The sequence below is a fragment of the Panthera onca genome, chromosome X (genome assembly GCF_046562875.1).
Source record: "Panthera onca isolate mPanOnc1 chromosome X, mPanOnc1 haplotype 2, whole genome shotgun sequence".
Lineage (NCBI taxonomy): Eukaryota > Metazoa > Chordata > Mammalia > Carnivora > Felidae > Panthera > Panthera onca.
In genome coordinates this window covers 66,463,579-66,484,958 of record NC_138357.1, presented here as the reverse complement: position 1 = coordinate 66,484,958, position 21,380 = coordinate 66,463,579, and the positions used below count along the sequence as shown (strand labels likewise).

The following is a 21,380-nucleotide window of genomic DNA, read 5'->3' as shown; positions in this document are numbered from 1 at the left end:
GACCTAGTCTTGGAAGTCATACTTGTCTATTTTACCATATTCTGTCTGGAAGCAAGTCGCTGAGCCCAGGCCCCACTCAGGGGGAAAGGAGTTAAATTCCACCTCTTGAAGGAAGGAGTAAAAAAGAATTTGTGAGAATATTTTAAAACCACCACAGGAAAACCAGTAATAAGCAATAAACATAGTAAGTAATTAATGGAGTGTATTAGAAGAAGATAAATTCTATGAAAAAAATGAAATAGAGCAGAGGTAAGGTAAATCAGAGTGTATGTGTGTGGAAGGGATGTGGATTGCAACAGGTTATTCAGTGTAAAACTCATTAAGAGAATTAGATTTGAGTAAAGACTTGAAATAGATGAGGAAGTTAGCTAAGCAGACATCTGTGAGAAGAAAGTCCAAACCAAGGGAATAGCCAAAGCAAAGGCCTTTAGGTGGGAGTGAAACAAGATGAGAGGAAACAATGCTAACCATATATTATTAATAAAATATTTTCAGATGAGAAGGTTGGGGGGTAAAGTTGAAGAAGGATTATTTCCATGGCTGAAATTAGTTCATTGTTTCTAATAGGAATGTAAAGAAGAAATCAAGTTGGATCGAAGTATGGTTGTGGATTTGGTCACCATCTCTGTTGAGGGGATGACATGTGGTTCCTGTGTTTGGACCATTGAGCAGCGGATTGGAAAACTGAATGGCGTACATCATATTAAAGTAAGTTAGTCCTTGGACATCAATGATTTCAAATGCTGTTGACTGGAATTCTAGAAAATTACTTCTAACACTGAGATAGGAGCAGACACACTGAAACATTTGGCAATAAAGACTCTGAAATATTAATATAGTCACTTTGTCCCTTTAACTTTTCTTTTTATAAAAAATAAGAAATTATATATTTTTTCAACTTAAAAACATCTGAAGATGGAATCATGACATTATTATGATTGTATATTTATAGTTTTATATTTTGTAAGTATACAGATGCTTATACACTTTTTATTACTCTTAATCTCATACTGAACTAAAATATATGTTTTCAGAGAAAGGGTTGTGGGCTTTCGTCTCTTAAATAGCATGACAGTTATTATGTGAAATAATAATGTAATCTTCCTTAAGCACATGAATACAAAGTATAACAGTAATTTTCTAAGCTTTTTCACTTCAATTTTTAAAAAATGTTTCCAGTGTTTTTAAAGATATATATTTTTTAAATGTTTATTTTTGAGAGAAAACACACATGTGTTGTGTATGTGTGCGCACATGATTTGGGGAGGGGCAGAGAAAAAGGGAGGAGAGAATTCCAAGCAGGCTCCCTGCTATCAGCGCAGAGCCCCATGCAGGGCTCGATCTCACAAACCATGAGATCATGACCTGAGCCAAAATCGAGAGTTGGACACTTAACCAACTGAGCCACCCAGGTGTCCCATGATTTTATATGTGTGTGTATACACACACACACACACACACACACACACACACACACACACTCTTTAAGTAATCTCTACACTCAGTGTGGAGCTTGAACTCACAACCCTGAGATCAAGAATTGCATACTTTATCAACTTAACCAGCCAGGCGCCCCTTTCACTTCAATTTTTAATTGCAAAAATAAAATCGACTCTTGTTAGACCATCTTAACACATTCCTGCTATAATTCATCTTAGAATGTTACTTAATGAAAAAGAATGGTGGATATCTATCTATATGTGTGTATGTATGTATGTATGTATATTCTGATTTATCTGCAATGAACACGAATTGTTAATATAGCTATTATGAATAAATAAGAAAAGCTAAACAACTTTGTTTCACACCTTCTAAACACAAGAATCAAAAACCCCCAAGTCAATACAAAACTACCCTACAGGGAATATAATGATGCCATCCCCGCTCATATCTTATAAAAACTTTTTTGAATGTTTCCTGTGTTCATTTTTTTGACATAGACATATGTTAATGCTGCAAGGGGTTTTAGATACGACTTCAATAGTCTAACCTCCTTATTTTACGGATTAGCAGATGGAAGCTTAGATAATGGAGTGACTTGTGCTAAATTACACAGCTACCTAATACCAAAACAAAACTAGAACTCAAGTTCCATGATTCCTGGGCCATGTGTGTTTTCTGGTCATACAGTCTGCAGATGCATTTTAATTTGCATATGGTTCTCAAACTGATCATCTCCAAATTATTCTCTCACATAAGTTCTGAGAAAAATTAATCATCATATAGGTGCTTCTTACCATCAAAGTGATGTATTAGCTTTGTATCACTAGTCCCTGTAAATTCTTCTCAGAATAATTGTAGTATTTTTACTGTGAGAAACCTTGAATTATGTTTTGTCATTACTTTTTTAAACTTTTTATTTCCATGTTCATAAAAATGTCTTTGATTTTTAAAGCCTTTGGGGTAAAATATGTTTTGATTAATCTTTACCCTATAATCCAGATTTCTCAGTCTCAGCACTATTGACGTTTTGAGCTGGATAATTCTTTGTTGTTTGAGGGCTGCTCTGTGCCTTGTAGCATGCTTAGCAGCACCCCTGGCTTCTATGCACTGGATGCCAGTAGGCTTTTCTTGTGTTTGTGACAACCAAAATGTCTCCAGGCATTGCCAAATGTCCTCTGTGGGCAGAATTGCCCTCAGTTGAGATTCACTGCTTTAGAACCTTCTCAGAGAATTTACTACACACCCTTTGGCTATTCAGTTAGTATTTGATGATGGTGAATTGATTTATTGAATAGGCTTATGTGCCCCTTTCTCTTTGTATGAGCTTCTTACAGTTCTTTTTTGCCAGTGACAGGTATAGTGAGCAGTGGTTCACAAATCATAACATGAGAATCACCTGGAGGACTTGTTAAAACATGTTTCTGGCCCTACCCTCAGAGTTTCTGTTTTAGTAGGGCTGATGGGGCCTGAGAGTTTGCATTTCTTTTTTTTTAAATTTAAGGTTTATTTATATTTGAGAGAGAGAGAGACTGCACAAGCAGGGAGGGGCAGAGACAGAATATGAAGCAGACTCCAGGCTCTGAGCTGTCAGCACAGAGCCTGATGCGGGGCTTGAACCCATGAGCCAAGAGTTCATGACCTGAGCTGAAGTCGGTCACTCAACCAACTGAGCCACCCAGTGCCCCGAGAGTTTGCATTAAAAAAAATTTTTTTTAATGTTTATTTCTGAGACAGAGAGACAGAGCACGAGTGGGGGAGAGGCAGAGAGGGAGACCCAGAATCCGAAGCAGGCTCTAGGCTCTGAGCTATCAGCACAGAACCTGACGTGGGGCTCCAACTCACGGACCGTGAGATCATGACCTGAGCCGAAGTTGGTCACTCAACCAACTGAGCCACCCAGGCACCCCAAGAGTTTGCATTTCTAACAAATACCCAGTTAACTCTAATGGTGCTGGTCTTGGGACCACAGTTTGAGACCTGTTATATTGCATGAGATATAATTACACTAAAAAATATTTGTTTATCTGAAATTTAAATTTATAACTCGGTGTCTTCTGTTTTTTTAAAATAAATTTTTTTATTTATGCATTTTATTTTTAAATTTTTTTAATGTTCATTTTTGAGAGAGAGAGAGAGAGAGAGACAGACAGAGCATGAGTGGGGGAGGGGCAGAGAGAGAGGGAGACCCAGAATCCGAAGCAGGCTCCAGGCTCTGAGCTGTCAGCACAGAGCCTGACGCAGGGCCCAAACTTATGGAGTGCGAGATCATGACCTGAGCCAGAGTCGGATGCTCAACCGACTGAGCCACCCAGGCGCCCCAGCATTTTATTTGTTTTTAAAAAAATGTTTATCCACTTTTGAGAGAGAGTGAGTGGGGGAGGGTCAGAGAGAGAGAGTGAGAATCCCAAGCAGGCTCTGCACTGTCAATGCAGAGCCTGATGCAGGCCTCGAACTCATGAACTGTGAGATCATAACCTGGGCCAAAACCAAGAGTCAGACACTTAACTGAGCCATCCAGGCTCTCCCCTATTTTATTTTTTTAAGTAGGCTCTATGCCCAACGTGATGCTTGAACTCATAACCCTGAGATCAAGAGTTATATGCTCTGATAACTGAGCCAGCCAGGCACCCCTTGGTGTCTTGTATTTTTTTTACTAAATCTGGTAACTTTACTTTGTATCTTTTTTTTTTTAACATTTATTCATTTTTTAGAGAGAGAAAGAGACCGAGCATGAGCGGGGGAGGGGCACAGAGAGAGAGAAGGAGACACACAGGATCTGAAGCAGGCTCCAGGCTCTGAGCTGTCAGCACAGAGCCTGATGCGGGGCTCGAACTCATGAACCGTGAGATCATGACCTGAGCCAAAGTTGGACACTTAACTGACTGGGCCACCCAGGCTCCCCCTGGTAACTCTTACTTCGAAGTCATTCTTCCTCCTTACTTTTAGCCTCTCATACCAATGATTTATTTTTTGGCCCTATAAATTTTACTTTTTAAAAACTTCCATATAAATGGAATCACACATTATATAGCCTTTTGAGTCTGGCTTCCTTCACTTAGCGTTATGCATTTCAGATCTACTTATGTTGTTTGTATCACTGGTTATTTCCTTTTTATTGCTGAGGAGTATTCCATTGTGTGGATGTGCCACAATTTGTTTACCCATTCACTCATTGAGAGACATTTGGATTGTTTCCTCTTTGTGATTGTGAAAAACAATCACAGTATGAAAAACACTCTGTTTACATACAAGTCTTTATGTGGATATAGGTTTTCTCTTGTGAATATTCCTAGGATTAAATTTGTTCCATTGTATGTTAAATGTATGTTTGATTTTTGTAGGGGCACCTGGGTGGCTCAGTTGGTTAAGCATCCGACTTCAGCTCAGACCGTGATCTCACGGCTTGTGAGTTTGAGCCCTGTGTCGGGCTCTATGCTGACTAGCTCAGAGCCTGGAGCCTGCTTCAGATTCTGTGTCCCTCTCTCGCTCTGCCCCTCACCTGCTCATGCTCTGTCTGTCTCTCTCTTAAGAATAAATAAAACATTAAAAAAAATTTTTATTGTATGTTTAATTTTTTGAGGCACTGGCAAATGATTTACTACAGTGGCTGTACTATTTTATCTTCTCACCAGCAATGTTTGTGGGTTCTACTTTTTCTACATTCTAACACTTTGTATCATCAGTCTTTTTAGTTATAGACATTCTAGTGGGTGTGTAGTGGTAGCATACCAGTTCTCATTTCCTTAATGGCTAATGTTGTTGGGCATCTTTTTGTGTGTTATAGGCATTTGTTTTTCTTCTTCGGTCAAATGGCTGTAAAAGATTTTGTCAGATTTTTAGCTGTTTTTTTTTTTTGTTTCCTTATTATTCAATTTTGATTGTCCTTTATATATTTTCAATATAAATCTACTTTTAGATGTGTGCTTTGCAAATATTTTTCAGTCTGTGACTTTTCATTCTGTTTGTTTGTTTATTTATTTATTTAGAGTAAGAGGGAGAGAGCAAGCACATGACCAGGGGAGGGGGACAGAGGGAGAGAACCTGCTGCAGGGCTTGATCCCATAACCCTGGGATCATGACCTGAGCCAAAATCAAGAGTCCAATGCTCAACTGACTGAGCGACCCAAGTGCCCCTCATTGTGTGTTTTAAAAATTTTTACTTAAATTCCAGTTAGTTAATATACAGTATTATATTAGTTTCATGTGTACAGTTTAGTGATTCAATACTTCCATACAACACTTGTTGCTTATCACAAAGAGTGTACCCCTTAATCCCCATCACCTATTTTACCCATTGCCCCACCTACCTCCCCTCTGACAACCATCAGTTTGTTCTCTATAGGTAAGAGTCTATTTCTTGGTTCGCCTTCTTCCACCCACCCCATTTGTTTGTTTTGTTTCTTTTTTTATTAAATTTTTTTTAACATTTATTTTTGAGAGACAGAGAAAGAGTATGAGTGGGGGAGGTGCAGAGAGAGAGGGAGACGCAGAATCCGAAGGAGGCTCCAGGCTCTGAGCTGCCAGCACAGAGCTCGATGTGGGACTAGAACTCATGGGCTGCGAGATCATGACCTGAGCTGAAGTTGGATGCTTAACCAACTGAGTCACCCAGGTGCCTGTTTGTGTTGTTTCTTAATTTTCACATATGAGTGAAATCATATGGTGTTTGTCTTTCTCTGACTGACTTATTTCACTTAGCATAATACTGTCTATCTAGCTCCACCCATGTCATTGCGAATGGCAAGATTTCATTCTTTTTTATGGCTGAGTAATATTCCATTATACATATATATACCACCTTTTCTTTTTTTTTTTAATTAATTTATTTTTTTAATATATGAAATTTACTGTCAAATTGGTTTCCATACAACACCCAGTGCTTACCCTAAAAGGTGCCCTCCTCAATACCCATCCCCCACCCTCCCCGCCCTCCCACCCCCCGTCAACCCTCAGTTTGTTCTCAGTTTTTAAGAGTCTCTTATGCTTTGGCTCTCTCCCACTCTAACCTCTTTTTTTTTTTTTCCTTCCCCTCCCCCATGGGTTTCTGTTATGTTTCTCAGGATCCACATAAGAGTGAAACCATATGGTATCTGTCTTTCTCTGTATGGCTTATTGCACTTAGCATCACACTCTCCAGTTCCATTCACGTTGCTACAAAAGGCCATATTTCATTTTTTCTCATTGCCACGTAGTATTCCATTGTGTATATAAACCACAATTTCTTTATCCATTCATCAGTTGATGGATATTTAGGCTCTTTCCATAATTGGGCTATTGTTGAGAGTGCTGCTATAAACATTGGGGTACAAGTGCCCCTATGCATCAGTACTCCTGTATCCCTTGGATAAATTCCTAGCAGTGCTATTGCTGGGTCATAGGGTAGGTCTATTTTTAATTTTCTGAGGAACTTCCACACTGCTTTCCAGAGCGGCTGCACCAATTTGCATTCCCACCAACAGTGCAAGAGGGTTCCTGTTTCTCCATATCCTCTCCAGCGTCTATAGTCTCCTGATTTCTTCATTTTGGCCACTCTGACTGGCGTGAGGTGGTATCTGAGTGTGGTTTTGATTTGTATTTCCCTGATAAGGAGCGACGTTGAACATCTTTTCATGTGCCTGTTGGCCATCCGGATGTCTTCTTTAGAGAAGTGTCTATTCATGTTTTCTGCCCATTTCTTCACTGGGTTATTTGTTTTTCGGGTGTGGAGTTTGGTGAGCTCTTTATAGATTTTGGATACTAGCCCTTTGTGCGATATGTCATTTGCAAATATCTTTTCCCATTCCGTTGGTTGCCTTTTAGTTTTGTTGGTTGTTTCCTTTGCTGTGCAGAAGGTTTTTATCTTCATAAGGTCCCAGTAGTTCACTTTTGCTTTTAATTCCCTTGCCTTTGGGGATGTGCCGATTAAGAGATTGCTATGGCTGAGGTCAGAGAGGTCTTTTCCTGCTTTCTCCTCTAAGGTTTTGATGGTTTCCTGTCTCACATTCAGGTCCTTTATCCATTTTGAGTTTATTTTTGTGAATGGTGTGAGAAAGTGGTCTAGTTTCAACCTTCTGCATGTTGCTGTCCCGTTCTCCCAGCACCATTTGTGAAAGAGACTGTCTTTTTTCCATTGGATGTTCTTTCCTGCTTTGTCAAAGATGAGTTGGCCATACATTTGTGGATCTAGTTCTGGGGTTTCTATTCTATTCCATTGGTCTATGTGTCTGTTTTTATGCCAATACCATGCTGTCTTGATGATGACAGCTTTGTAGTAGAGACTAAAGTCTGGGATTGTGATGCCTCCTGCTTTAGTCTTCTTCTTCAAAATTACTTTGGCTATTCGGGGCCTTTTGTGGTTCCATATGAATTTTAGGATTGCTTGTTCTAGCTTCGAGAAGAATGCTGGTGCAATTTTGATTGGGATTGCATTGAATGTGTAGATAGCTTTGGGTAGTATTGACATTTTGACACTATTTATTCTTCCAATCCATGAGCAGGGAATGTCTTTCCATTTCTTTATATCTTCTTCAATTACCTACATAAGCTTTCTATAGTTTTCAGCATACAGATCTTTTACATCTTTGGTTAGATTTATTCCTAGGTATTTTATGCTTCTTGGTGCAATTGTGAATGGGATCAGTTTCTTTATTTGTCTTTCTGTTGCTTCATTGTTAGTGTATAAGAATGCAACTGATTTCTGCACATTGATTTTGTATCCTGCAACTTTGCTGAATTCATGTATCAGTTCTAGCAGACTTTTGGTGGAGTGTGTCGGATTTTCCATGTATAATATCATGTCATCTGCAAAAAGCGAAAGCTTGACTTCATCTTTGCCAATTTTGATGCCTTTGATTTCCTTTTGTTGTCTGATTGCTGATGCTAGCACTTCCAGCACTATGTTAAACAACAGCGGTGAGAGTGGGCATCCCTGTCGTGTCCCTGATCTCAGGGAAAAAGCTCTCAGTTTTTCCCCATTGAGGATGATGTTAGCTGTGGGCTTTTCATAAATGGCTTTTATGATGTTTAAGTATGTTCCTTCTATCCTGACTTTCTCAAGGGTTTTTATTAAGAAAGGGTGCTGGATTTTGTCAAAGGCCTTTTCTGCATCGATTGACAGGATCATATGGTTCTTCTCTTTTTTTTTGTTAATGTGATGTATCACGTTGATCGATTTGCGAATGTTGAACCAGCCATGCATCCCAGGAATGAATCCCACTTGATCATGGTGAATAATTCTTTTTATATGCCATTGAATTTGATTTGCTAGTATCTTATTGAGAATTTTTGCATCCATATTCATCAGGGATATTGGCCTGTAGTTCTCTTTTCATGCTGGGTCTCTGTCTGGTTTAGGAATCAGAGTAATACTGGCTTCATAGAATGAGTCTGGAAGTTTTCCTTCCCTTTCTATTTCTTGGAATAGCTTGAGAAGGATAGGTATTATCTCTGCTTTAAACGTCTGGTAGAACTCCCCTGGGAAGCCATCTGGTCCTGGACTCTTATTTGTTGGGAGATTTTTGATAACCGATTCAATTTCTTCGCTGGTTATGGGTCTGTTCAAGCTTTCTATTTCCTCCTGATTGAGTTTTGGAAGCGTGTGGGTGTTTAGGAATTTGTCCATTTCTTCCAGGTTGTCCAATTTGTTGGCATATAATTTTTCATAGTATTCCCTGATAATTGTTTGTATCTCTGAGGGATTGGTTGTAATCATTCCATTTTCATTCATGATTTTATCTATTTGGGTCATCTCCCTTTTCTTTTTGAGAAGCCTGACTAGAGGTTTGTCAATTTTGTTTATTTTTCAAAAAACCAACTCTTGGTTTCGTTGATCTGCTCTAACGTTTTTTTAGATTCTATATTGTTTATTTCTGCTCTGATCTTTATTATTTCTCTTCTTCTGCTGGGTTTAGGCTGCCTTTGCTGTTCTGCTTCTGCAGAACTTCTGCTGTTCTGCTGATCTGCTCTAACGTTTTTTTTTTGTTTTTTTTTTTGTTTTTTTTTTTTTTTTCCCAACGTTTTTTTATTTATTTTTGGGACAGAGAGAGACAGAGCATGAACGGGGGAGGGGCAGAGAGAGAGGGAGACACAGAATCGGAAACAGGCTCCAGGCTCCGAGCCATCAGCCCAGAGCCTGACGCGGGGCTCGAACTCACGGACCGTGAGATCGTGACCTGGCTGAAGTCGGACGCTTAACCGACTGCGCCACCCAGGCGCCCCTCTAACGTTTTTTTTAGATTCTATATTGTTTATTTCTGCTCTGATCTTTATTATTTCTCTTCTTCTGCTGGGTTTAGGCTGCCTTTGCTGTTCTGCTTCTATTTCCTTTAGGTGTGCTGTTAGATTTTGGGATTTTTCTTGTTTCTTGAGATAGGCCTGGATTGCAATGTATTTTCCTCTCAGGACTGCCTTCGCTGCATCCCAAAGCGTTTGGATTGTTGTATTTTCATTTTCGTTTGTTTCCATATATTTTTTAATTTCTTCTCTAATTGCCTGGTTGACCCACTCATTCGTTAGTAGGGTGTTCTTTAACCTCCATGCTTTTGGAGGTTTTCCAGACTTTTTCCTGTGGTTGATTTCAAGCTTCATAGCGTTGTGGTCTGAAAGTATGCATGGTGTAATTTCAATTCTTGTAAACTTATGAAGGGCTGTTTTGTGACCCAGTATATGATCTATCTTGGAGAATGTTCCATGTGCACTCGAGAAGAAAGTATATTCTGTTGCTTTGGGATGCAGAGTTCTAAATATATCTGTCAAGTCCATCTGATCCAATGTATCATTCAGGGCCCTTGTTTCTTTATTGACCGTGTGTCTAGATGATCTGTCCATTTCTGTAAGTGGGGTGTTAAAGTCCCCTGCAGTTACCACATTCTTATCAATAAGGTTGCTTATGTTTATGAGTAATTGTTTTATATATTTGGGAGCTCCGGTATTCGGCGCATAGACATTTATAATTGTTAGCTCTTCCTGATGGATAGACCCTGTAATTATTATATAATGCCCTTCTTCATCTCTTGTTACATCCTTTAATTTAAAGTCTAGTTTGTCTGATATAAGTATGGCTACTCCAGCTTTCTTTTGACTTCCAGTAGCATGATAAATAGTTCTCCATCCCCTCACTCTCAATCTAAAGGTGTCCTCTGATCTAAAATGAGTCTCTTGTAGACAGCAAATAGATGGGTCTTGTTTTTTTATCCATTCTGATAGCCTATGTCTTTTGGTTGGCGCATTTAATCCATTTACATTCAGTGTTATAGAAAGATACGGGTTTAGAGTCATTGTGATGTCTGTATGTTTTATGCTTGTAGTGATGTCTCTGGTACTTTGTCTCACAGGATCCCCCTTAGGATCTCTTGTAGGGCTGGTTTAGTAGTGACAAATTCCTTCAGTTTTTGTTTGTTTGGGAAGACCTTTATCTCTCCTTCTATTCTAAATGACAGACTTGCTGGATAAAGGATTCTCGGCTGCATGTTGTTTCTGTTTAGCACACTGAAGATATCGTGCCAATCCTTTCTGGCCTGCCAAGTTTCAAAAGAGAGATCAGTCACGAGTCTTATAGGTCTCCCTTTATATGTGAGGGCACGTTTATCCCTTGCTGCTTTCAGAATTTTCTCTTTATCCTTGTATTTTGCCAGTTTCACTATGATATGTCGTGCAGAAGATTGATTCAAGTTACGTCTGAAAGGAGTTCTCTGTGCCTCTTGGATTTCAATGCCTTTTTCCTTCCCCAGTTCAGGGAAGTTCTCAGCTATAATTTCTTCAAGTACCCCTTCAGCACCTTTCCCTCTCTCTCCCTTCCTCTGGGATACCAAGTATGCGTATATTATTTCTTTTTAGTCTATCACTTAGTTCTCTAATTTTCCCCTCATACTCCTGGATTTTTTTATCTCTCTTTTTCTCAGCTTCCTCTTTTTCCATAACTTTATCTTCTAGTTCACCTATTGTCTCCTCTGCCTCTTCAAGCCGAGCCGTCGTGGTTTCCATTTTGTTTTGCATTTCGTTTAAAGCGTTTTTCAGCTCCTCGTGACTGTTCCTTAGTCTCTTGATCTCTGTAGCAATAGATTCTCTGCTGTCCTCTATACTGTTTTCAAGCCCAGTGATTAATTTTATGACTATTATTCTAAATTCACTTTGTTATATTATTTAAATCCTTTTTGATCAGTTCATTAGCTGTTGTTATTTCCTGGAGATTCTTCTGAGGGGAATTCTTCCGTTTGGTCATTTTGGATAGTCCCTGGAGTGGTGAGGACCTGCAGGGCACTTCCCCTGTGCTGTGGTGTATAACTGGAGTTGGTGGGCGGGGCCACAGTCAGTCCTGATGTCTGCCCCCAGCCCACAGCTGGGGCCACAGTCAGACTGGTGTGTGCCTTCTCTTCCCCTCTCCTAGGGGCAGGTTTCACTGTGGGGTGGCGTGGCCCGTCTGGGCTACTTGCACACTGCCAGGCTTGTGGTGCTGGGGATCTGGCGTATTAGCTGGGGTGGGTAGGCAAGGTGCACGGGGGCAGGAGGGGCAGGCTTAGCTCGCTTCTCCTTAGGTGATCCACTTCAGGAGGGTCCCCTCTTCCGTGGGCCTCTCGTCTGTGCTTGGCTCCGGAGACTCTGTTCTGCTAATCCTCTGGCGGTTTTCTGGGTTATTTAGGCAGGTGTAGGTGGAATCTAAGTGATCAGCAGGACGCTCGGTGAGCCCAGCGTCCTCCTATGCCGCCGTCTTCCCTCTCTCTCCTACAAAAAGCAAATTCTGCACCGACACAGCAGTGAGATACCGGGGAGAGAGCGTATATATTTTGGATACTAACCCTTTATCAGATATGTTATTTGGAAATATCTTCTCCCAGTCAGTAGGTTACTTTTGTGTTTTGTTTATGGTTTCTTTACTGTGTAAAAAGCTTGTTATTTTGGTGTAGTCCCAGTAGTTTATTTTTGTTTTTGTTTCTGTTGCCTAAGGAGGTATCTAGAAAAATGTGATGGTTGATGTCAGAGAAATTGCTGCCTGTGTTCTCTTCTAGGATTTTTATGATTTCAGGTCTCACATTTAAGTGTTTCATCCATTTTAAGTTTATTTTTGTGTATGGTGTTAGTGATCCAGTTTAATTCCTTTACATGTAGTTGTCCAGTTTTCCCAGCACCATTTATTGAAGAGACTGTCTTTTTCTCATTGTATATTCTTGCCTCCTTTGTCATAGACTCATTTACCATACAAGCATAGGTTTATTTCTTGGTTGTCTGTTTTGTTCCATTGATCTATGTGTCTATTTTTGTGCCAGCACCATACAGTTTATATTAATGGATTTTTCTTACGATATTTTAATTTTTGGTATCGTATATTGAAGCATCAAAGTAGAGTTTTACTTGATTAGTATATACACATTATTTTTTCAACAAACAATAATAGAATTTGTAGTGTGAAGTATGTAATATATATGAGGTCCCTCATGCATTTTAAATAGTTTTTACTTGAATCAAAAGTATTTGTGGTTGGTGAATCAAACATACTAGAAATTCAATATAACTGATAAATCATTTCACTTTTCTCCCTTCATTCTGTATAAAATGACAGAATCCTTTCAAGCCCTGAAGAACTGCTGATAATGTTGAGTTGTTATGAAACCTCCTTCTTAGGAAAGTGCAGCCCTTGGAGTTAGGGTGATTTGTCCAAGGTTCTAGCATTCATCTTGCTTGAGAGCAAATCATATAGAAATCACATGCAGATAAAGTATACTGTACTTGAATTTCATATATTATATTTCAGTAGATAAAGAATACCATACTCATTAAAATAATGGATCTTTACAATTCCTGTCGACATTTAATACTCTCTACTCCACTATTAATGCATTTGAGGCCACAGAGTATGTTTGATTTCATTTCTTCTCTTCCAGTCCTGCCTTCATCCAAATATAGAAATAGTTTTCCACCTTGAGGCCTTCCTATGAGCCACAGTCATAATTTGTAGACTGTTACATGTTTATTTTCAGAGGAATTATTGATTTAATGGAAATATAGTTCTTATAAAAGTTAAAATAACGGCATTGGTTCCCAGTGAAAGATAGAAAAAGACAAGCTGTTGAAACTTTTGAACAATGTAGGGAATAGGTGGAGGTGGTTTTTGTTGGTGGGGTTAATGTGAAAGGAGAGCTACATAGACCCAGAATTGTACTGCTACCAGCAATTTCTGGGTCTACAGAGTCATTGCTTGTTTTTGCTCACCATTGTGTCCCTAGCAACTTAGCACAGTGTCAGGCACATAATAGGCACTCCTTAAATATTTGTTGAATAAATAAATGTTATTTTAGCTTCCTGCCCACGCATTTGACATCCATAACAGTATTGTGATAATCACCATGTGAATTTCCTCTTAAAAGAAACAAAGGTGCTGCTTGTTTTTGTTTCCTTTGAGATTTTAGGCTTGAAACATCTCTTTGATATCTAATATTCAGAGGAAAAGTTGAGGAAAGTTTCCCCAAAGGGGAACATTTTTGTTTGTGCTAAGTGTGGTTGGACAGCTTTAAAACACACAAATAGAAGTTACTACATAAGGAAGTGCTTTCAGTCTACAGCATGAAAACAACGTAGGATAATATAACTTTTTAACATAGTATTTTATATAAATAGTTTCCTTATTTCCTTATGTCTTTTACAGAAGATAGGCTAATGCAGTAGAAAGCATATCAAATCCTCTAGGGACAAAGTGACTTTTGCTTTTAAAATCATTTTTTGGGGGCTCCTGGGTGGCTCAGTCAGTTGAGTGTCCAACTTCAGCTCAGGCATGATCTCACGGTTTGTGGGTTCGAGCCCCACATCAGGCTCTGTGCAGACAGTTCAGAGCCTGGAGCCTGCTTCGGAGTTTGTGTCTCCCTCTCTCTTTGTCCTTTCCCTGCTCATGCTCCATCTCTATCTCTCTCTCTCTCAAAAAATAAAATAAAACACTAAAAAAATTTTAAATCATTTTTTTAAAAGTTTATTTATTTATCTTGAGGGTGGGGAGTATGCGAGCAGAGGAGGGCCAGAGAGAGAGGGAGTGAAAATCCCAAGCAGGTTCCTCACTGTCAGTGCAGAGCCCAACACAGGGCTTGATCTCACCAACCATGAGATCATGACCTGAACTGAAATCAAGAGTCAGATGTTTAACCGACTGAGCCACCCATGCACCCGAAAAATCAGTTTTAAGAATGGTTTCTCATTGGATATGTTGGTAAATTAACATTTCTGGGGGGATGGAAATTAGCTCAAAACCAGATCTTTTTAAAGAGATACCATATACAGTGTACTTAAACATAAAGGAAAAAAGAAATCTACACCCTTTTAAAAAAGTTTGGTACTTTATCAGAAAAAGTATAGTAGTACCTGGATCTGTACTGTCCAATGGAATATTCTGCGATGATGGAAATGTTCTATATATACCCAGTACCATATGGCAACAACTTAGCCACATTGGCCATTGAACACTTGAAATGTGGCTAATGCAACTAACTGAATTTTTTTAGTTTTGTTTTGTTTAAAACACAATTATCATACGTAAAATTGACTTCTTTTTGATATAAAGTTCTGTGATTTTTTTTTTTTTTTAGTTTGGTGAATTTTAACATATCTATATATTTATTTAACTCCCAACACAACCAGGACACCATAGTCCCATCATGTCAAAAAACTCCCCTGTTCAGCCCCTTTATAGTCACTCCTCCCCCACCCCTCATCTGTTCTCCATCTTCCTCTTTAGTTTGAATATTTAAAATTTTTAAAGTAATTTTATTAATCAGAAAAATCATTGGAGTGTGATTAGAGTTTGAAAGAGAATCTATTTAGAGATACAAAGCCACAAAAGCCTTCATTTTGTAATGACTATATTTGTATTGTATCTGTTTCAAAAGTATATGTCGGAACTGCACGTGGTTTGGCTATACTGCAACTTATTCATGGAAAATGTTATATGGTGTATTCCAAAACAAAATATAAATTATTTTCCCACTTTTTCTGTTTTGAATCACTTATGTTAGTGGTTTCTTCCACAACTAAGATCAAGATGACCAACTAGAATTACTAGTCTAAGCATCTTTTCTGTGCCAGAGGTGCATTTTAAGATTTCACCAAATGCCTAGCCATTGATTACCAAGCTAAAGGAAGAAAGATTTAACTATATAACTATTGTTGACAGTTTAAAGTGAGATTTCCTTCTCTTAATTACTTTTAATTATATTTTGGTGTTGCTTTTATTTATGGAACAAAGATTTTCACCAGGAATCTAAAATAATAATGCTCATATTTTAACTGCCTTTAGAACATTAATACCCTACCATCTCTCAAAATCAGTTGGGTCTAAAACTAAATTTATCATCTTTCTTTTCCCACCACTCCAACCTCGTCCTCCAGTTTTCTTCTCTCTGATAACAGTTAATGGCAACACCATCTATCCACTGGCCCAGGCCAGAAACCTGTAACTCATAGTCATCTCCTTTACTCTCTATAATCTCCTTACTAGTTCTTGCCCTCCCAAATGTATCTTGGAATTGCCCCTTTTTCTTTACCCTCAGTATTCATGCCTTAATTCAGATCTTCTGTGTACCACTATTACAATTGCAATAGTCTCCTAACTGATCTCCTATCCTGTCACTCCATTCCACCCCCCACACATCTGCTGTGTCTCCAAAATGATTCTTCTCTAAAATGCTAATACAATCATGTCATTCCCTTGTTAAATTTTTTTGTGACTCTCTATTACCTATAGGCTGAATTACCATTATTGGCATAAAGTGGACCCCATAGTAAATCAGTTGCCTCATTCTCCAGTTTATCATCTTTATCTACTTTATCCATTTGTCTGGAATTCCTGCCTCATACATTCTTGCTAATTTCTGTGTGTTTGTTTACATTCAGGTCTTATCTCCCCTAAGAAGGCTTTTCTGACCCATATTCCCAGGGATAAATACATGTCTCTTTTCTGTATTTTCTATGCTAATATTCCTCCCTGTGACTGTGTCATGCTCACCGTTGTATCTTGAGAATCCCAGTTCCTGGCACATATAATAGGTGCTTGATAAATATTACTTGTTCGGTGTTTACCTTTATATAACTCACTGCTGCAAAGAACTACTTTCCTATCTATTTGCTCTTATAACAACTCTAGAAGATTATAGGGCATATTTCCCAATTTTTCAGATGGTAGAATTAATGAATGTGTTGACTAATAAGTGGAAAATTGACAATGGAACTCAAATCTTCTGACTCCCAACCCAGTGAGTGTGTGTGTGTGTGTGTGTGTGTGTGTGCGCGCGCACATGTATTTGTGTGTATGACTACACCATTAATTTTTGTAAGATGTCAGCCAGATATGCATGCAGTCATGGTAGTAGTTAAATTATATACAGTAGCTGAGCTTTAGGAATACAATCATTATTTTTATCATTGAATCAGGCGAAGCAATAAAGATGTTCTTATTTTGAATAAAAGTAATACTAGGCTATAGGGACTTAGAAGGATATAGGAGTATATGCTACAAAATCCTATCATTGCCTTTAATCACACACTAGCATGTTTATATCTTTTCTTCCGAATAAAGTTATTTTAATCAAACATCTTAAAATTTAAACTTCATATCACCTTTTATTTTCTGCAGCTGATCCTGTTTTCTTTATTATCTTTGAATTGATAGAGAGTGAAGTATTGGAATAATTTGTGAAAGGAGATAGTAGGAAAAAGTTGTTTGTGCTCTGTTGTAAAATTCCAGGGTGTGTTTGTCCGTGTGTGTGTTTCAAATGCCTAATCAGTAGCTGAGTCACATACACCTACATACAAGTTTATCATTCCTATAAGTACAGAAGACATTTTTTTGTTTCTTTCCAAAGAGAATAGTAAAGATGAGAACTAATAGAGAAACTCCATTTGGTTGAATTATTTGTCCCATTCTTCTTGAATGCGGCATGATGATTGCTATTTTTTAAGTTTTAGGTCATAAAATTGAATTAAACTGACTTTTGAAATTCTCTTCCAAAAGGTTTCACTGGAAGAAAAAAATGCAACTATTATTTATGACCCTAAACTACAGACTCCAAAGACCCTCCAGGAAGCTATTGATGACATGGGCTTTGATGCTGTTCTCCACAATCCTAACCCTGTCCCTGTTTTAACTGACACTGTGTTTCTGACTGTTGCTGCTTCACTGACTCTGCCATGGGACCATATCCAAAGCATATTGCTCAAGACCAAGGGTGTGACAGACATTAAAATTTCCCCTCAGCAAAGAACTGTAGTGGTGACAATAATCCCTTCTATTCTGAATGCCAATCAGATAATAGAGCTGCTTCCGGATCTCAGTTTAGATATTGGAACTCTGGAGAAAAAGTCAGGAACTTGTGAAGATTATAGTATGGCTCAAGTAGGTGAAGTCATGCTGAAGATGAAAGTAGAAGGAATGACCTGCCATTCATGCACCAGCACCATTGAAGGAAAAATTGGGAAGCTGCAAGGTGTTCAGCGAATTAAAGGTAATATATCTGGTGGTATTTGGTTGTTTTCTAAGGATTAGCTTTCTGTTTTGGCCTTTTAAGTTTTTGCTTTCCTCTTAAGCATGGGTTTTGAATCCACAGACTAGAATGCTTACTGCTTCATTGAAGTCTGAGGTACAGTGTGCATATTCCCAGGATTAATGTGGGTAAAGCTAATGATTATAATTAAAAACTACATGAGTTTTGAACTAGCAGAAAATGTAGCTGGGGTGGCAGTTCATGGAGTTCAGCGTTTTTAACTCAACATGCGTGGGGTCCTCTCTACCTCTAATCTGTTTCTGTTCAGGCATGCAGAAACTTGGAGACCATAGATAAAGTAGTCATATTTTTTTACTTTTTTCTAGTCTGTGTCAGTAACATTTTATGAAAACAGAATTATCTTAAGAAAAGCTAGTGACAACGAAGACAAACAATTTTGTGTGGTATTGATTTGAAAACTACAGAATGTTTTCTGAAGTGGCCTAAGAATAACTGAATTAAATATTTCTCTTTTCACTAACTAGTCTCCTTGGACAACCAAGAAGCTACTATTGTTTATCAACCTCATCTTATCACAGCAGAGGAAATTAAAAAACAGATTGAAGCCGTGGGCTTTCCAGCATTCATCAAAAAACAGCCCAAGTACCTCAAATTGGGAGCTATTGATATAGAACGTCTAAAGAATACACCAGTCAAATCCTCAGAAGGATCACAGCAAAGGAGTCCATCATATAGCAGTGATTCAACAGTCACTTTCATTATAGATGGCATGCATTGTAAATCATGTGTGTTAAATATTGAAAGTGCTTTATCTACACTCCAATATGTAAGCAGCATCGTAGTTTCTTTAGAGAATAGATCTGCCATAGTGAAGTACAATGCAAGCTCAGTCACTCCAGAAACCCTTAGAAAAGCAATAGAGGCCATCTCACCAGGGCAATACAGAGTTAGTATTATAAGTGAAGTTGAAAGTACCTCAAACTCTCCCTCCAGCTCATCTCTTCAAAAGATTCCTTTGAACACAGTAAGCCATCCTCTGACTCAAGAAACTGTGATAAACATTGGTGGCATGACTTGTAATTCTTGTGTGCAGTCTATTGAGGGTGTCATATCAAAAAAGGCAGGTGTAAAATCCATACGAGTATCTCTTGCAAATGGCAATGGGACTGTTGAGTATGATCCTCTACTAACTTCTCCAGAGACCTTGAGAGAAGCAATAGAAGACATGGGATTTGATGCTGCCTTGTCAGGTAATTATTACTTTTTTCTCAGATTCCCTTAATGTTTTTTTATCTTCTAATTTGGATTCTTTGGCTTTCATCAATAATAAATAATGAGCAATAGGTACTGCAGTTCTGGTTTTTGGAAGTAAATCTTATAGAGGTAGTCAGCAGTGTATACAAAGATGCCTAAGGATTTTTGAATAATTATCTACAATATTTAAAAACTAGAAGCATTATATCATGATACATCCATATGCTGAAATGCTATGAAGCCATAAAAAATTATAGTATTAAAGATATTTAATGCCACAGGAAAGTGTCTGAGATATTTTGTTAAATGAAAAAATAAAAGCAAAAAATCTGTATATTCAGCATGATCAAAATATTATAAACACATGTATAAGGATTTATACCATGTACATATTATTTATGTATATGAGTGAATAAAATTCCTGGCAGGACATGAACTAAAATTTTAACAGTGGTTATTATATGAGTGGTAGGGTAAAGGTGATATTTTTTTCATTGTGCTTTCCTATGTGTTTTAAGTTTTATGTGACAAGGATATATGCATGTATGATGGGAGAAGCAAATGCTATTTTGAAAAGAAAAAAGGTAGAAATAAATAATAGAATTTTAACTGTAGTTTTAAATTTAGGCATTCAAATGAAACTGACTCTTGAACTGCCTCAAAGTCTTTCTATTTCCTGACAGCTCTTACCTTGAACTGAAACCAAAAATGAATAGTGCATGGAATTTGCCTATGTGAACTTGTTGTTTTATTTATTTTTATTTATTTATTTTTAATGTTTATTTATATTTGAAGGAGAGAGACAGCATGACTGGGGGAGGGGTAGAGAAAGAGGGACACACAGAATGTGAAGCAGGCTCCAAGCTCTGAGTTGTCAGCACAGAGCCTAGTGTGAGCCTCAAACCCACGAACTGTGAGATCATAACCTGAGCCAAAGTTGGAAGCTTAACTGACTGAACCACCCAGGTGCCCCACTTGTTGTTTTAAACTACAATATAATCTAGCTTTGAATTAAACTGGAAATGCCCTAATGAAATTTCTTGCTGTAAGTAAAATAGAAAAGTTGTATAACTAATTTCTAGACCATGTTATTAACTTTTGCAATTCTGATCAGAATGAAGGATATCAAGTAACAATATTTGTTTTTCAAGCTGAATAAAACTGAGAAGCATAAAAATTTATATTAAACACATGCTCAAATTATTATGGTAGGTAAATATCGGTGGAAGAGGACCCAGAGACATACTAACTATTCTTGATTTTCATATTCATGACAAATGGTAGAAATTATAGAATTCTCAATTTTTAATGTCAAGATATAGTTTGTATGTCATAAAATTCACCCTTAAATTTTTTTTCTTAAAAACATTTTTTTCTTTTAATTTAGAGAGAGAGTTGGGGAGAGGAGCAGAGGGAGAGACGGTCTCAAGCAGACTGCATGCTCAGTGAGGAGCCCCATGCACAGCTTGATTCCATGACCCTAGGATCATGACCTGAGCCAAAAAATCAAGAGTCAGACACTTAACTGACTAAGCCACCCAGGTGTCCCAGAATTCATCCTTTTAAAAGTATACAATCCAGTGGTTCTTAGTATATTCAGAGTTTTGCAGCCGTTACCACTCTCTAATTTTATAACATTTATATCACCTGCAGAAGAAACCCTGTACCCATTAGCAGTCACTGCTTATATATATATATACATGATATATATATATATATATGCTTATATATATATATACATGATATATATATATATATGCTTATATATATATATACATATCATATATATATGATATGTATGTATATAAAATTTTGCTTATATATATATATATATGCTTATATATATATATACATATCATATATATATATGATATGTATGTATATAAAATTTTGTTTCTCCATTCAACAGTTGGTGGAAATTTGTAAAGTTATTTCCGTCCTTGGCTTTTAAGAATAATTCTGTTATGAACATTTGTGTATGAGTTTTTACTTGAATGTATGTTTTTATTTCTCCCGAGTATATACCTAAGAGTGCAATTTCTGGGTCATAGGGTGAATATGATTAACTTTTTCAGGAATTGCCATACTTTTCCAAAGTGGTTGACCCATTTTACATTGCCACCTAGAATTCTCACTTTAATAAAGAAAATCTCAAAAGACCAGAATTATTTTGCTCTAAAAAAGAGATACATAATTCCTTATTAGAAAATTAATATAGAATACTGAACT

The 21,380-nt window shown here is 37.7% G+C and overlaps 1 protein-coding gene across 3 annotated transcripts in view; it reads left to right on the top strand.

Moving 5' to 3' along the window:
- The window catches only part of ATP7A (ATPase copper transporting alpha), a 158,358-nt gene that overhangs the window by 69,015 nt on the left and 67,963 nt on the right, over positions 1–21,380 (top strand). For all 3 annotated transcript variants that reach the window (XM_081792925.1, XM_081792923.1, XM_081792924.1), the window contains exons 2-4: positions 568–708; positions 17,408–17,897; positions 18,422–19,147. In XM_081792925.1, coding sequence (XP_081649051.1) covers positions 601–708; positions 17,408–17,897; positions 18,422–19,147 — 1,324 coding nt within the window. In that variant the 5' untranslated portion in view covers positions 568–600. The remainder of the gene's footprint in view (positions 1–567; positions 709–17,407; positions 17,898–18,421; positions 19,148–21,380) is intronic.